Genomic DNA, 18,225 nt, shown 5'->3' with positions numbered 1-18,225 from the left:
CCTTATCTCTTCAGTGTCCAGCGGCTGATGGCGTTATTGTGGCCGCATTACTCCTGTGCTTACCTCCATGGTCACATTGTCTTCTTTTGTGTGTAATCTCCCTCTGCCTCCCTCTTTCTTTCTTTTTTCCTTCCTTCCTTCCTTTCTGTATTTTTTTACTTATTTAAGATTTTATTTATTTATTTTAGAGACAGAATGAACATGTGAGTGGGGGGGAGGAGAAGAGGGAGAGAATCTTCAAGCAAACTCCCTGCTGAGCACAGACCCTGATCCCAAGATACACCCAAGACCCATGATCATGATCAGAGCCCAAACTGATAGGTGCTCAAAAGACTGAGCCACCCAGGTACCCCTTCAGCCTCTTCTTTTAAGGACACTCGTGATTGCAGTTAGGGAATGCATAGATAATTCAGGATAATCTTTCTATCTCAAGATTCTTAACCCAAAGACATCTGGAAAATAATGAGAACAGCTCATCTATAGGAACATGGGTTTATCAGGTAATTATGCCCCTCGATTCCTTCCTTTCCTTTCCTTTTCCTCCCTCTCTTCCTTCTTTCCTCCCTTTCTTCCTTCTTTCCTTCCTTCCTCTCCTCCCCCTGCCTCTCTTTCTTTTGTTCTTTCTTTTGTATCCACCTGAGAAATCACGATATATTAGACATAGAGCCACTTTGTACAAATATAGGGTAGTGCCTAGCACAGTATCTGCCATATAGGAAGTGTTTGATAAAATAGCTGTTGAATGATTGTGATGTTTCTTTTCTTTTCTTTCTTTCTTTCTTTTTTTTTTTTTTAAGTGACCTGTCACTCTAAAATAATCTAGTCTTTTTCTGGCCCATTATGTGTCTCTCCTTGGCCAACAGAAACCTGCTTTCACAATTTGGTAGGTGACCTTAGAGAACATGAGGTTCTGGTTGTAACCCCTCATTTTTACTCTTGAGGTAACAAAAACCAAGGATAAGTGATGGCAGTGGAGATAAAGAGGCAACGAATTTGGATAAGATGACAAAATTAAAGGCCACATGAAAATGGGTTCATTTTAGATGGTGGGTTTGGGACTTACTGAGTCAAGGCAGGGTCCAATCAGTTGGAGACGTTCTACTTGAATCCCATGTTTTATGAAATGCTGAGTAACCTAGAAAAGGCAAGTTTATGTTTGGTCCATCAGACATCATTCAGTTTTGAGAATGAGGTTCACGGTAGAACGTTAGTAGCTGTAGCTTAGGACTCTGTCTTACCTCTTTCTTTTCTTTGCCTGATATTGGGCAATTTTCTTGGCTCTGTATGCCCTCAGCACTCAGTGGTAGAATATCTATAATAGTATAGTACCTTTCACTTAGGGTTCTTGTGAGAGTTAGGATAGTGCATGTGCCTTGGTCAGAATGAGTGTTCAGTAAATGCTAATTCTTATTCTTGCTATACTTTATTTGCCTTATTCATTTTTATTCTCTCATGAATATACACTGGAGTTTTCCAGTGGCTCTGTGATGTGTCATATGATACAGCAACAGATCAAATATAGAAAAAGATGTGAGAATCCAGCTGTCCTCTGTTAAGCCAGGCACTAAAGAGATTTGCAAAAATTTAACAACACTCCTCTCACTAAATTCTTATTTTTGGCAAACAATCATAACAGCAGTAGCGAAAAAAAATATTATGTTAACAAGTAATGGGTTTATTTTTATCATTTAAACATGAATTTGTAAGTATTGAAATATTTCTCACTTTTAATTTTTAATATATACAATGATAGATATCACCCACATAAACGAATATATCTTTGGGGTCCACAGTAATTTTTAGAAGTTGTAAAGGAGTCTGGACCAATAAATTTGAGAACTGCTAATTTAGAGGCAGGAGAATGGGATCTAATAGGGTAGCATCAACTTCTCAGAGTCCAAGCTCCATTGAACATCTTAACTAAATTTGGTTCCTTTAGTGACAGCTGACAAGTAGCTGATAAAGAAGAGACCCGCGGAGGTGAACATCTTGCAGGGCGTGATAAGGGGAGTTTCAGCTGGGAAGTTCAGGGAAAATGGTAGGCCTGGAGAAGGGTGCTTTTAGATAGAGCTAAGCCACTCCATTCAGTTCTTTCCACTGGGCCCCTTCCCTCTATCTATTTATTTATTTTTTCAAGTTTTTATTTAAATTGCAGTTAGTTAACATACAGCATAAAACTAATTTCAGGTGTAGGATTTAGTGATTCAACACTTCCATACAAGACCCAGTGCTTATCACAAGTGCCCTCCGTACTACCCATCACCTATTTCTCCCATCCCCTTGCCCATCTCCCTCCCCTCTGGTAATCCTTTAGTTCTCTACAGTTAAGAGTCTGTTTCCTGGTTTGCCTCTCTTCCACACCCCCTGCCCACATGTTCATCTGTTTAAGCGGTTAAGAGTGCTTTAGGATGAAAGATTACAATAATATATTCTAAGAATTATTTGTCGTATAGGTTTTTTTGTTTTTGTTTTTGTTTTTTTAAATCATGCTTTTGGCATGCCAAGTGTCCACTGGGGACCATTTCTGGAAAAGGTTTAATTATAACTGCAGAAAGCTCTGTCATCACCTGAGGCTTTATACAGAAAGACCGAAGCTCTACTGACTTAGTTTCAATCTGCTCACATTTCACACAGCTTTAGGAGAGAAAACCAGCTCTCCGGCATCTTTTTTTAAAGCCTCTCTCTAAAATCCTATAGAGGTGTTTTTGTTAATTATGACTAGTTCTTAAGGAGAAAGATTGAACGGATGGTGTTCTTTCCTCTCTCTTCTCTCCTTTTAAAATGGTTTTAGAGAATTTAGTGGTGATTGCTAACCAAGGATCACAGGCCAGAATGTATATGACATCATTTATTTTCCAGTCTGCACGTGTGAATCATAGGCCACAGTGGAATGTTTAATATTTTCAGATACATTGTCTTTTCCTAGCCCTAAACATTTTCTTTTGCAAAAAAAATCTTGTGCAAAACAGAGATCAAAAGCTTAAAAAGAAATGAAAACCGAATTCCTGAGTTTCTGAGTAAATTTTTTTGTATGGTATCATTTACTTCCCAAGGTTTCGGTTCTATGCAGTCTGATTCTTTTGCACCTTTTGTAGTTAATTGAAATAGTTTGCTAATTACTGTTCTGCCTTAGAGTTGCCAGAAAAAACAATTATTTTTTTAGTATAATTATATTTCAAATACTGCAAAAACAATATTTATATTGGTTGTCTATCTGAAGTTGAGTTTAAGCAGGTGCCCAATATTTTAATTTGCTAAATTTGGCAACCCTATCCTACCTAAGCACAACTAGTTTCCTTTGTTTGTCTTTATTTAGAATATATAGAACAGATATATTATTTCCGAGTGGTTTTGTAGTTAAAAGCAAAAACACAGTTTTCTCAATGAAAAATTACTTGGCAAAGTGCTCTAATGTATAAAACAGAATACTTAATTCTCAGAAATGGAGTCCAAAAACTAGTACTGGTCTTGCAAATCAAGTTTTGCTGCTTAGCTTGGGAAATGTTGCCTTCTGGTTACTGGGTAAACTGGCTCCACCCAGCTGCTGGAAGGAGATACAAATTGTAACAAAACCGGAAGTTGGCTGGGCTGCCTTCGCCTCTCAAGGTAAGCGTCTCCTTCGGTTCTCTTTAAGTCAGAGCTCTTTGCAAAGCGTTTAAAAATTGAAGCCAGCTAAGGCAGCAGTAGTGAGATTAGGCCCCTGTGATGATGGGGGCGGTCGGCGATGCAGAATGAATGTTTTAACAAAGTGTGTTCTGAAGCTTGTATTGAGCTAATGAGTTTTCACAAACGGGTTAGGTTAATAATATGTCCCATGACTTTGACTAACGAGCTTTAATCCCAAGAAAAGGGTGATTATAAGTAGAATCATGCTTGGGATCCTGAAAAGCATGGACTTTATTCATGCACGTGTGTTTCTCCTTTTTAAGAAAATTTGAAACTGTGGGAGCTCTCTTTTATAATGAAACCTAATGGCATAATTACCTGTATGCAGATTACTTAGAGCCTTGTTGGTTTTTAAAGTATGTTTTAATCTAGAAGCTTTAGCTCCCCTCACCCCCTACCCCTGGTGTGCCTTTGCAATTTCAGAAAGGCTCTGGTAAAACCTTTGCTGCCCCCTCCTTTTTTTTTTTTTTTTTTTTTAATCTTGTTAGTGCTTACCTAGGGGCAAAGGAGATTTTTCAGTTTGTAAATGTGTTATCAGGGATATTTCCTTACAAAGCTAAACTTTTAAGTTCATATATATTCTTTTTCTTCTGAATTAAAGTGGAAAGATTTGAGTGCTATATAGAAGTGGAGGCTAAATTTTGGTTTATTGATTTGTTGAAAATAATGAGCTAGACATTTTAGATCATAGTTTTGTTTAAGGGGATGAGTTCTGGTAGGTTCTTTAGTAAGCCAACATGCTGACTCTTTTAGCCAAGTGTAGCTTCTGTTTCACAGCTCTCCATTAGGGTAATATCAGATTCTCCGGAAATCCCACTGTACAAGAGCTGTTTTCAGGGTTGTCTGCTAGTCATTGTGAAAGGGGATCATCAAGCCGGCCATAAGACAAGTCACCAGCTGGGGAAAGTGTGATAATGTTTTTTATTAGCAAAACCAAAGCTTCGGGAGGTTCCGAAGAGAGAGCAGTTAACAGAAGGTGGACAGAATTAGGCAAGACTCCATGGAAAGAAGACCTTATTTATTTTTTTTTAAATTTATTTTTACTTAAATTCATTTAATATACAATGTTTTATTGGTTTCAGATAGAGGTCAGTGATTCATCAGTCTTCTATAACACTCCAGGGCTCATTACATCACATCCCCTCCTTAATATCCATCACCCGGGTACCCCATCCCCCATCCCTCTCCCTTCCAGCAACCCTCAGTTGGTTTCCTATGAAGGAGAGTTTAATGGAAAACCTGGTTCATGGTGGGCACTGTGCTAGATGTTTTGCCTTACTTAATCTTAATAAAGCACCTTGTATTGGTTGTATTTTCTCTAACAAAATGAGAAAACTAAGACCTAGTGAGTTTAAATAATTTGCCCACAGTCACTAAGGTGGTGCCACTGGATTCCAATCCTGCTGGATTTGAACTACGTGATTTTAATGTCCATAATGTTCACTGTCCCATGGGATACAATAGTAGATGGCGTTTGAAATAAACTGTGAAAGAGGGGAGGAGGTTTTACTTACTAAAACGAAGACAAACAAAAGCCATGAAAGTAACATAGAATGTTTGAAAATAGATAAAAGAAAAAAAGCTGAACAGTTTTATCGTATCTTTACAGTCTTTATATATGCATATTTTGTGGTTATAAATTCTTTTATTATATTATAAAGCACTACATGCTTTAAAATTTTTAAATCATTTTTATATTATAAACAGTACATACTTTTCAAAAATAGGTACAATACAATGAGGATTAAAAAGAGGAAGTCCACTCCTCTTCCCCTATTGAAAACACTCTCCTGGGGGTACCCACTCTTGACAACTATTAAAAGTGTGGAGTAGAAGGTGGTTTTTTTTTTTTTTCCTTTTCCCTTTAGCTTTTAAGTAATATTTCTTTCAGTATACTAGGTATCATTTCGTAATCCGCCTGTTTTCATTCCTCAGTGTGGCATGAGCATGTTTCCACTTAAGTATATGTAGACTCCTGTTTTAGAGTTTTTGTGAAACAAGTTGATACTTGCAGAGCACCTAAAAGAATACCTAGCTCCTGTAAAGCACTCAGTAATTATTAGCTGTTATCATTGACTATTCTTTTTTTTTTTTTTAAATGTTTTTCCATTTATTTATTTATTTATTTATTTATTTATATTTATTTATTTGACAGAGAAAGAGAGAGCACAAATAGAGGGGGAGTGGCAGGCAGAGGGAGAGGGAAAAGCAGGCTTCCTGCTGAGCAAGGAGCCCCATATGGGGCTGGATCCCATGACCCTAGCCTAAGGCAGACACTTAACCGAGTGAGCTACCCAGGTGCCCCTGTCCTTGACTATTCTATTTCATTCTTCTAAGTGAGTGAGTGAGTATACAGTATTCTAGTTTATTTTGTAACCACCCAAATTGTCTTAGATTTTTGTTATTACAAATATAATTTTTGTATAACTGTGCAAATTTTTCTGTAGGATAAATTCCTAGAAGTGAAATTCCTAGGTCAGAGGTTATATTTTAGTTTAGTAGGATTCTGTCAAATTTCTTCCGAAATACTGTGCCAATTTACACTCTTCACTGTGTACGAGTGTGCTCATTTTTCTACATTCTTGCTTATTCTGGATATTAGCAGTCTTTTGCATTTTCCGTGAAATGACAGGGAATAAAATTTTTTTTTTTTTTACACATAAAAAGCATAGTGTACAGAGATTTTTGTATCTTGTTTTTTCCCATTTACCCTAAATCTGTTTTTACGTGGATAGGAATTTGATGCATGAAATAATGGGGTCCCAGTTAGAAGGCAGAACATGGGTAGAAAGAAAGAGTGGTGCTTATTCTAGAAGTTAGTACAAATGGTATGTTGTCACTAGAGCATAGGAGAAAAAAAAAATCCTTAAAATGGGGTTGGGCTGAATAGTACAAAACATTAAATGTCTAAAGTTTTTGTCCTGAATTTAATTATTCCTGGGGGGCAGGTGAAGTTTTCTGGGGAGAAGAGTGATATATGAGAATTATATTTTAGGAAAATGATCTTGTGCTGGTGTGTAGCACAGATTAGAATGGAGATAACGAAATAGAGGCCAGTTGAGAGTGTTTCATTTATTTTGGTGACAGGTGATGAAGGCTTTGTTCTTGGAGTGATGACGGAATGGAAAGTAACAGACAGATGTAATAGAGTGGAAAGTAGAAGAGAGATGTGAAAGGGATAGGTAGAAGGGTGGTGGAAGAATCTGTAGAACTGGTTTGGAAATTGGGGTCTAAAAGAGTGTTTGGGCTCAAGTCTTGAGAATACAGGGTTTCGAGTAGTGCTGACCAGTAATGTGTTGACAGGCCACCATTAGAACAGGGAAGTCAGTTGTAAGAACTAGTCTGGAGGAAAAGATGATAAATTTCATTGCAGACAAATTAAGCTTATTGTCATCCAAACAGAAATCTGTATAGAACTGGAAATTTGAATGAAAGCATTATGGAGATGTGGGGTAGGGCAGTTGGAAGATTGGGAGATATCCTAGGGATGAAAACTGAGGCTAGGGAAGTGTTGATGAGCTGGCAGAGAAACAGGGGACAAGGTTAAAAGTCTTGGGAATGGATATGTTCACGTATGAGACATAAAGAGGAACCAGACTTAATTACAATATTTTTACAATAGCTATTTCTAACATTTGACCTCAGATCTAGGTAGACTATCTTTTAACAGCCCCCAAAAGTCCATGCCCACTTTTTTCTTTCCACCTTTGGTTCTTTTATTGCTCCTGTTCAAATTGTGTACCCTTGGAGCCCCTTTTTCTCCATAATGCCTTGTTTACTTATTATGTCAACGTTAAGGGTCTGATCTGAAGTTATGGATGGCTTATTGGTTAAAACCTCTGAAGTCAGATCAGAGACCATACTTTTCACCATTCATTTGCTGTGCCTCTGATAAATGTCTTAATCAGTGCCCTGGTTTACAGTGGCAACAGTTATACCCCTCACACTTTCCTGGATTGTTTTGAGGAGTACATGCCAAATCCTTGACATGATCTCTGACATGTTGTAAGCCCTTGGTAATTGTTAGCTCTTCTTATTTTCTCCTTGTACCTCTAGATATCTACAATGAAATACATTTTTTTCCTATTCTGCCCCTGTGTGATCTTAGACCATAGTTTTTATAAACTACATGAGTTTCAGTGTCCGCATAACAAAAAAGCAAACAAACCAACCAGCCTCCTCCCCACAAAAGCCAAAAAAAACTTTGTTTTTTCCAAGGATTAGAGTTCATTTCTGTGAAGCACCTACTGTGATAAGTAGAATGAATTCAATAAATAGTATCATTTATTTATTTATTTATTATTATTTTTAAAGATTTTATTTATTTATTTGATAGAGAGAGATCACAAGTAGACAGAGAGGCAGGCAGAGAGAGAGAAAGAGGGAGGCAGTCTCCCTGCTTGCAGAGAGCCTGACTCAGGACTCAATCCCAGGACCCTGAGATCATGACCTGAGCCGAAGGCAGAGGCTTAACCCACTGAGCCACCCAGGCACCCTAAATAGTATTATTTAAATGATAGATTAATGGCATTTGCTTTTGTTTCATCTATGAGTTTTGCATCTTTAGAGAAGGTGCCATTCCACTTTGTACCTAATTCTGTTTTGAGGGTTATTGAGAGGGCCATGTGGAACGATCCAGATGAAAGCTCTCTATCATGTAATAAGGTATTTGCTTCCAGTCTTTTTTTCAGAGATGAATAAAGAAGATGGAAACATTGCTTGCTGAGGATGCTGTGATTAGGGGAATCAGGATTAGACTGTAGAGTTCCCCACTACTTTTTTTTTTTTTAAGATTTATTTATTTATTTATTTGACAGAGATCACAAGTAGGCAGAAAGGCAGGCAGAGAGAGGGAAGCAGGCTATCTGCCGAGCAGAGAGCCCGATGTGGGGCTCGATCCCAGGACCCTGGGATCATGACCTGAGCCGAAGGCAGAGGCTTTAACCCACTGAGCCACCCAGGCGCCCCCCCCACTACTTCTTCTTTAGTGGTTTTCCTCTACCTTTCCTTTACTTTTTCTTGCTTTTACTTAAACTTGAAATTCTTTTTCAGAATTCTTTTCAACCATGTTAAGTTGTGAGACCTGACAGATCTCAGATTGGTGTTCAGTGTGCCAATTTTGGTGCCTCTTTGTTTTTGGAACCATTTCTGAAAATGTCATAACTCCAATTGTTAATTTAAAAAAAATCTTTTTTTCTCTTTGTTCCTGCTGTGTAAATGGAGTCTGAAACATTTTTATCTGAGGAAGTGGAAATACTTGACCTATTTTTCATTTTCTCTATAATTTGAGATTCCACTTTCAAAGTCAATTTTTGATGTAGAACTTTCTATGAAGATAAAGCAAATTGCTGGAAAGAAGGGGAGCACATTTTCTGAAATATTTCAGAAGGCTTGAACAAATTAAATGCAGATGAAAGAAATATATGAAAATCTTACTTGTCTAACCAAAACAGTGTTTGGAGGAAATTAGCACATACTGGTGATAAGGAACCTTAATAGTGATAATAAGTAATGGCAGTTAGCATTTATTGACATCTTGATGTTTTTAGGCATCAAGCTAGTTGTTTTAATGTCCATTCTCTCAGGAGCTTTAGTTCTATGACAGATCTCTACATTGCTTCTTAGACTCCTAGAGTGGACTCAATGTTTTGTTCTTTGTTTTTGTGTTTGTTTTTTATTTTTTAAATTTTATTTCTTTTAAAGATTTTATTTATTTATTTGACAGAGATCACAAGTAGGCAGGCAGAGAGAGAGGGGGAAGCAGGCTCCCGCTGAGCAGAGAGCCCGATGATGCTGGGCTCAATCCCAGGTCCTTGAGATCATGACCTGAGCTGAAGGCAGAGGCTTTAACCCACTGAGCCACTCAGACACCCCTTGTGTTTTTTTTTAAAGTAAGCTCTATGTCTAATATGGGGCTTGAACTCAGGACCCCGAGATCAAGAGTTGTTGGCTCTGTTGACTGAGCCAGCCAGGTGCCTCAAAACACTTGGTAGTTTTTTTCTAAAGTAATTTCTGTGCCCAGCGTGGGGCTCAAACTCATGACCCTGAAGTCAAGAATCCTATGCTGTACTGACTGAGCCAACCAGGTGTCCCTCAACATTCTAAATTAGGCTTATTTAGATTTCAGCTTTGTCACAGTGTACTCCCACTCACATGTTTATTGTGAAATTTGGATCCTTGCTGGATTTGTTTACTTTCTACATTCTTCTCTCTGCAAGGAGGGAGCATTGATGGGAAGTGAAGAGAGATCATGGACATTGCTCTTAGATTGGGGTTCTAATCCTAAAAGTATATATGATTTAGGGTACATTCGTTGGCCTCCTTTTTTTTTCCTCTCCAAAATGAAGATACTATCTGCATATTGTAAGGGTTATATTAGATGTAGTAATTTCCACGTTCTCATTAATGTTTGTTTCTTTTTCTCCATGCTATATCCTCTTTTTTCCCTCCTGTGTAATAGAAATGTAATCCTTTTCTTTATGTCTTAGAAATTTCATTGCTTTCTGTGTATCTCTTGTGCCTGGTTTTAACTGTTTTGACTTAGTCTCTTTATCCTTCTTATGGTGTGACCTATTTTTCTTTCTTTCTTTCTTTTTTTTTTTTTTTAAAGATTTTATTTATTTATTTGACAGAGAGAGATCACAAGTAGGCAGAGAGGCAGGCAGAGAGAGAGGGGGAAGCATGAGCAGAGAGCCCCATGCGGCCCGATCCCAGGACCCTGGATCATGACCAGAGCCGAAGGCAGAGGCCCAACCCACTGAGCCACCCAGGTGCCCCTTGACCTATTTTTCTAAAATTCTTTTCCATCTAACTCTGCCACTCTATTTCTACCTCTTTCCACCTCTAGCCCTAGTAGTCCCTCTAGGTTTTTGGTCACAGGCCTCTCTGGTTTACCCTAGATCCTACACGAAATGCTGATGTTATAAGTGTGCTGAGTCCCAAATTAATTTCCAGTTCAGCTTGGAATTTCAATTCCATTTTCCAAGAGAAGCAATATTATAAATGGTGGTTCTCTTTCTAGGCCCAAAGCCTAAAAGCAAAAGCATGTTTAACTTAGAAATTAATTGAGATATTTTAAACTTAGAGCAAAGGAAAAGAAAATAATGCCATTGTAATTCTAGTAATAAAATAAAATGAAAACTATATTGAGTAAGAAGTTGTGTTCTTTGAACACTGTGGAATGCAGTTGATGGAAATTCTGAAAGGAGTGTTTAGATGTTTCAGGGATTGACGTGTTTTTGTTGTGATTAAAAAATTTTTTTTTCTCATGCAGAAGGTCACTGTGAGAATGCTTATTTATTAGCCATACACACACACACACACACACACACACACACACACACACACATGTGAACCTAAACAGAAACTATATATTCTATATATTCTATATATATATAGTATATATAGTTTCTGTTTAGGTTCACAAATGGAATAAGAGAGAATAAGACATTTTTATCGAAAAATACATCTCCCATCTCCAAAATCCTCCCTGTTGCTTGGCTTATTTTTCTTCGGTTCTGAGAACTCTCCTACTGAAATTCTCAATACGCCTAATTTAGAGCTTGATTCAAGGCTGAAACTTAATGGTCTGTATATGCTCTAAAGTAGCATTTTTCAAACTGCAGGTTAAGACCCATTGATAGGTTGTACAATAATGATTCAGTAGGATAGATAAAATCAACATTAAAAAAAAAAAACAAAGTAAGGAATAGAAAATGTAGGAATTTATCCCAAGTGGTAAAGGTAAGTGTCTCTTGAAATATTTGTTGGGTCATAATGTAAAAATATTTCTTATTTTTCTTACCCGAGTATGTTAAAAAATTACATAAATTCACTGCATATAGCAAAACAAAAACAAAAACCCAAAAAACAAATAAACCTCAAACCAACCTTTTCTAAATTATTTAAATATTTTATAGTGAACCCTTCTGGTTAAGTTTTTGTTTTTTGTTTAGTTTTGTTTTTTGTTTAGTTTTGTTTTTTGTTTTTAAACAACTCATTCCCCATAATTAAGAAAACCTTGTTACCTCATAGCTGTGCTTTGATTAAGACTCTGACTGTGTGGACACCTGGGTGGCTTAGTGGGTTAATGTCTCTGCCTTTGGCTCAGGTCATGATCCCAGGGTCTTGGGATCGAGTCCCGTATTGGGTTCTCTGCTCAGCAGGGAGCCTGCTTCTCTGTCTCTCTCTCTCTCTCTCTGCCTGCCTCTATGCCTACTTGTGATCTCTGTCTGTCAAATAAATAAATGAAATCTTAAAAAAAAAAAAAAAGACTCTCACTGTGTGCTTATACTCATATCTTGTTAATGTAGATTGGGTGTTATTGGGCTGAGTTCCTGCAATTTTTGTGTGCATGTTAACTTTTGAACTTTTTGATGCGTTAATTTAAAATGAATGACTAACAATGAGACTAGAGCTTGATTGCAGTAAAACTAGACTTGATTAGTTATTTGCTAGCTTCATCATCTGACATGTTTTTAAAAGATGTACTTTCCTCCATTTCTTCTTTTCCTCAAATGTTCTTGGATTGACACAATAAAGATATTAAATTACTAGTTTAAAAAAATTCTTTTTTTTTTTTTAAAGATTTTATTTATTTATTTGACAGACAGAGACCACAAGTAGGCAGGGAGGCAGGCAGAGAGAGAGAGGAGGAAGCAGGCTCCCTGCTGAGCAGAGAGCCCCATGCGGAGCTCGATCCCAGGACTCTGGGATCATGACCTGAGCCGAAGGCAGAGGCTTTAACCCACTGAGCCACCCAGGCGCCCCAATTTAAAAAAAATTCTTAACAGACTCCTTATTCTAATGAACTTCTTAACCTAAATGTTTTCCAATTGGATTTTATTTTATCTGAATTTTATCTTTGCTTTAATTAAATATACTGTCTTGATTCATATCACTTGCCTCTGTGGTCCACAATCACAATACTAATTAAATATTCATGCAAGTGCAAGAATTTGGTATTTAAATAAAAAAGAGTACATTTGTTTTGAAGTTTTATCTTTGTGTGGGATGTGCATAGAACGTGGTATAAGCAGTTACCATCCTTTTTACTAAATGCCTGTTTTTCTGGCAGGAAGGAAAACTATGTAAATACCAGGTTTGGGAATGTTTCAGTTAGAGAATCAGAACAGATTCTCTTTTAATTTTTTTAAACTAATCAGTCTATCTTTGTCCTGGGATGACAAAATGCAAATTATGATACTTTTATTTTCTATATTGTACTCACCATCGGATCCACCATCGAATGTGAATATAAAAACTTTAAAGAACCATACAAAATTGGTGTGAGTTTTTCAATGCTTGAAGACCTCATAAATGAATATAATACAGTTCATTATCCACTACATAATTTTAACTTAAATGTCTCATGAATAACTCCTTATTCTCTTTCATAACTGTGCAGTCAGTTGGCATAGGTTGGCTAATGAAAGTATTTGAAAAAAGGCTATTTCTTAAATCATTAACTGGAAAATCATCAGTAACCATTGTAATGCAAATAGAGCTTTGCCCTAAAGGGTCAGCATCTAACCAAGGACAGAGAAATTGCTGGTTTACTTCCCTCCCTCACCTTGTTTGTTACATTTTCCTAATGATTGACAGGTGGTGGGCCTTGGTCACTTCCCTTTCCCGGTTTACACTTCTTGCTTTGATCATTCCTGATATCCTTTCCTACTTGGCTCTCTTTCTTTCTTTCTTTATTTTTTTTTAATTTTAAAATTTTTATTATTTATTTTTTAAAATGTGTTATTTATTTGAGAGAAAGTGAGAGTGAGAGAGATCACAGAGAGAGAGGGAGAGGGAGAAGCGACTCCCTACAGAGCAGAGAGGCCGGGCTCCATCCCAGGACCCTGAGATCATGACCTGAGCCAAAAGCAGACCCTTAACCGACTGAACCATCCAGTCACCTCCCACCCTTGACTTTCTTAAAATCATAATGTTAGGCATGAAGATGATCCTGAATTTATTCTGGTTCATCTATTATATTTCACAAATGAAGACGCTGAGACAGAGATTAAGTAACTGGATTGACGTCATTCAGCTACACAGTGCATAGCAGAGACTGGAAATCATGTCTTGTTTCTGCTTTCACCGGACAGGAAGTCAGTGCCAAGTAAATATTTGCTAAACTGGGCTGACTTTTCCCCTATACCATCCTTTAGTCAAGTGGCGCATTACTGCATTTAATCTTCATGATAATTTGGCTAAGTTCACTTGGTTAAAACTGTAACCTTGATTCTCTCCAGCAGATCTTGCCTGGTCCTCAAAGCAGGTCTGCCCCTGACAAAAGCACACGAAAGTCATCTTTGAATAGAAAAATTCTCATACTGCTCCACTCTTTAGTACTCCTTTGCTTTTTTCTCCCAGTTTCATTGAGAAATGATATAGATTACTATATATGTTTAAGACACTTAATTCCGAAATATTGTTTCCTATAGTAATTAACCATTTCCAAATTTACCTTTTTCATATGACTCTAGAGAAATTTTGTGCTTCTCTTATGTTATACATTTTTTTTTTCAGATGCTCTTGATTTGTTTATTGTTCTTTTTGCTCATCCTTAAATGGGAAAAACTCTACCTAGATTTGATGTTTGAGAAAAGATAGGAGTATTTGGTACCATTGGCCCCTATGCTCTCCGCTTGATAGCAACTGGTGGAAAGTGCAGGGCTGGTTGAAATATGTAGTCCCCACCATAATTTCTGATGTCCAGCAGGAATTCCTGTAGTTTAGTGCTGGTTCAGTATGGGGTTTGTAATTTACGTGATGAGAAAAGAGTAATTTACTCTAGTGATTATAAGGGTGCTTTTATTTTGTCTCTTTCCATCTCTGTGGAGGAGAATGAGCTGCTTCTTGGATTCTGCCCATTTGTAGCCTCTCCACAGTTGGTTTTCTTTACTGCTATGTAACATGTCCCTGCCATCTTTCTCTAGCCTTGTTATATGCAGTGATTAGCAGGTTCTGAATATACAAACCAAGTGAAGTGATTGCTGTAGGCCACAAGAGGGTGGGACTGACATAAAGTAGCTGGTTTTCTGTTTAGGTAGATGGTAAGAGGTGGAGAAGAATATTGCTTGGACTGACCATTGTGTTTCTTAATTCAGAAGTACCTGGGCTGTGGGTAATAGAAATGTTTCTTGCAATTGGTTCTCTGTTATCCTCAGTTTTCAGTATAGCAAATTAAATCATCCACCCTGTCATGATTAATTTAATGGGAAATTGGGAGAAGTCATATCAGAGACCTATTTAGGTGACGGTATTTAAATCTGAAGAAATATTTCTTACTTATTCTTCAAGCTTCCTAGGATAAAGTAGGATAGAACCTTTTGTTTTTAGTAGACTGGTTTATTATTACAAATCATGCTAACCAAAGCTAACATTAATTATCTTTGTCAGACTTTGGGTTGTGTCTTTATTTCTTTTTATCTTCATTTTATTAAATCAACTTGAAAGGAGGGTATCAGTTTCCTAATTTTTTAGGTAAGCAAGTGGAGGCATAAAGGTGATTAGGTTAAGGTCTCATAACTGGTCATTGGTAGAGCCGAGATGCAAATCCAGGTCAAACTTCATATATTATTCTTTTTATTACATATTTCTGAAAATATGGTTAGCTGTCTGTTGAAAGCAAGCAGCCATCTAGAATTACTGTTCTGTGGTATGAAAGCTTTATATTTTAATTATGAATGAAAATAATGTGCTTTTAATCTTCTTTTCGAGATGGCAGTTCTTGGATTTACCCTTGGAACCTTCATACTTGTGCTGCTCATTAGTTCTGTGGCTAATTATCCCACTGGAGAAGTAGGAAGGTCATGCCATGGAATGGTTCCTGAACATGGCCACACGGCACGCCCCGATCCTGTTCACAACATTTCAGTGAGTCAAGTGACATTCAGACCAGGAGATCAGATTGAAGGTACTGTGCTGGGATGAACTATTTACGTTTTGAGTTTCACTCTTTTCCTGTACATCAAATCTGTATTACTGAGGGATTTATACAGTTTCATTTAAATCCGTTCACCTGTTCTCTATAAGATACCACTGTCTCATACTTTCTATAAGATACCACTGTCTCATACTCATTTTGCGTTTAACTGCTACCGATGACTATATTACGTAAGTGGTATATGTCCTCCCCAGTCAGAGAAGGTTTTAAGTACGTTTTTTATCATTAGTTAATAGATCTTTTTTAACAGTGCTATTAACTCAGAAGAAGAGGAAAATAAATTTTTTTTTGTCTGGTTTAAGGTGTAATAAACCCTTATTCGTCTTGGTACGGTGTAAACTCTTGTGTTTTTCTAATTATTCTGGTGAAATGTAGGCTGACTGTTAAAGGTGTGTCTATAGCAGTGTTTTACAAACTATTTTCTGCAATTCTAGAAATGCAAAATATTAACAAACTCTGACAAAAAGAGTGTATGGAAAAATAAGTTTGGAACCCTCTATGTGTTATATATCATGTACTTTGGAGAGTTTTGTCTTACACATAGGATGTGAAAGGCTTTGCAAGTTTTCAGTAAAGAGACAAGTATTTACTTTCAGTCAGCATTTTTCAAACCAGTTTGGCCCCGTGGACCGCTCCCTGACTGTCACCTACCACCCCTGCCCCCGCCTTTAGAATGGCTATTGACATCTCACGGAGTGAATGTCCAGTGGAACACAGTTTAGAACTTCTTCGTCTGTAGGATAGTTTCTACCATTTTCTCACCTGGTGCAGTTTTGTGTATGTACGCCAGATTCAAACTGTGAGTGCCTCCTCTGAACAGTTTCCTTGTGGATATGTTGCTAAGACTCTTGAACTATCTTTTCATTTGTTTCTCAGTTACCTTGTCAGGACAACCATTTAGAGGCTTTCTCTTAGAAGCACGGGCTGCTGAGGATTTGAGTGGCCCTCCTATTGGCTCCTTCACATTGATTGACAGTCAAGTGTCACAGCTTCTGACCTGTGAAGATGTACAGGTTTGTGTTATGTTTGAAATCTGTCGGTTTCCCGAGGTTCTTTTCACTACAGGGTGGTGGTTGTAAGACATACAATGACATTACCCATGTGTTGCAGACATCTAAACAGATTCACACTGATCAAGCTTTCTCTCTCATTTTCCTATCTGCAATATATTTTTACACATCAGCATCCTAGAAAAGGCATTAGCTTGAAGAGTTTTGATATTTTATGTAGTATTGACTCTTACTATATTGGTTATAAAGGGTGTTAGTATTGAAGATAGGATTCTAGAGTGGAACAGAGGTCTAATATTTGTCATTCATTCCTTCATTTAATAAGCATTTATTATGCCAGGAACTGTTCTGGTGCAAAGAGATATGGTGATGAGCAAGACTTATTCTTGTTCTTTGAAGAGCTCAGAGCATTACACATGGGGAGAACATACGAACATAGGATGCATGATACAAACGTAGAAAGTAAGGGTATAGGACAGATACACAAGGAGAACACATAAGTAGACTTAGATTAGAAATACACAGGATGGGTAGAAAGCGAGGCAGGGAAAGTCACACACAGGCTGCAGGAAATTGCGAGAGAGCTCGTTGGGAGGAGGTAGTCTCCACATCCAGCCTCAAAGAATAAGTAGGAATTTTCCAGGTGAATGAAAGTGGGAAACGAGATTGTTCAAGGGAAAGGTATCCCTAAAATATAATATATGTATGTGGAGGCAGGAATTTTTTCCTTTGATGACCTTTCTGCATTCTCTTTGTATCAGTTAATGGAAGGAATATAAATTTATAGTATAAATGAAATAAGGAGCAGGCTCTATATAACGTTAGTATACCCAGTGTTCATAACCCTCTGCAGTTCTTAAATTTCCATTGACTCTAGTTTATTCACAGAGCTGGCTGCCAATCTGGTGTCCATTAGCTGACATGTATTTGTTGAGTTCCCAAGTCCCTCTTCTGAATGAAACTCTCTTTCCCAGGGTGTCAGCATCACACAGTGATAGATTACTTTGCAAAATGATAGTAGTTCCAGCCATGCTCAAATATTGAGTGACTGAATGGTTGTTCTTTTCTATTTTACTTCAGGGATATGCTGTGAGTCACACAAGTTCATCCAAGAAAACAAAAATTAAAGTCTACTGGAATGCTCCAAGCAATGCTCCGAATCACGTAAAGTTTCTGTGAGTAGGAGGGCTTACCAATGTGCAACTAGTAAAATTGAAACAGTAAGGGTCTGTATCATTTTTGATACCTTGGGACATTTACCTGTACAGGAGAGGTTTGCTGTAGTAATGACACCACCTTAACAAGACAAGTAGTCTTTTACTTTTTTGCTTGTTTTTTTGCCACTTAGCACAGGACGTGGCACCTAATAGACACTTAATAGACATTTGTTGAATGAGTGAAGTATTGCAATACCTTCACACTAAGAGGCATCAATTACTACTTGAGTCTACGTATAGTGTACAGACTATTACATTTTTTTGATTTGCTCTTGTCTTAATATGAGAATATGAAAAAAAAATCCTGAAGTTTGGGTGACTTTTTTTGTAGTGTTACAACTTGCAGATTAGATTGTCAGAAAAGTAAGATGGTGCATACCCTCAGAAT

At 37.3% G+C, this 18,225-nt stretch overlaps 1 protein-coding gene across 2 annotated transcripts in view; it reads left to right on the top strand.

Annotated features, from left to right (window-relative positions):
• Positions 1 to 3,571: 3,571 nt before the first annotated feature.
• Positions 3,572 to 18,225, top strand: part of FRRS1 (ferric chelate reductase 1) — a 45,772-nt gene continuing 31,118 nt past the window's right edge. Inside the window, exons 1-4 of one of the 2 annotated variants that reach the window (XM_032867204.1) lie at positions 3,572 to 3,606; positions 15,385 to 15,580; positions 16,487 to 16,623; positions 17,701 to 17,795. In XM_032867204.1, coding sequence (XP_032723095.1) covers positions 15,385 to 15,580; positions 16,487 to 16,623; positions 17,701 to 17,795 — 428 coding nt within the window. In that variant the 5' untranslated portion in view covers positions 3,572 to 3,606. Of the gene's footprint in view, positions 3,607 to 13,915; positions 13,940 to 15,384; positions 15,581 to 16,486; positions 16,624 to 17,700; positions 17,796 to 18,225 lie in introns of those variants that run through there. The other variant, XM_032867205.1, reaches the window with a different exon arrangement.

This window comes from Lontra canadensis, unplaced genomic scaffold (genome assembly GCF_010015895.1).
Source record: "Lontra canadensis isolate GAN:19392208 unplaced genomic scaffold, GSC_riverotter_1.0 scaffold33, whole genome shotgun sequence".
Taxonomy (NCBI): Eukaryota; Metazoa; Chordata; class Mammalia; order Carnivora; family Mustelidae; genus Lontra; species Lontra canadensis.
This window is presented reverse-complemented; position numbering and strand designations above follow the sequence as displayed.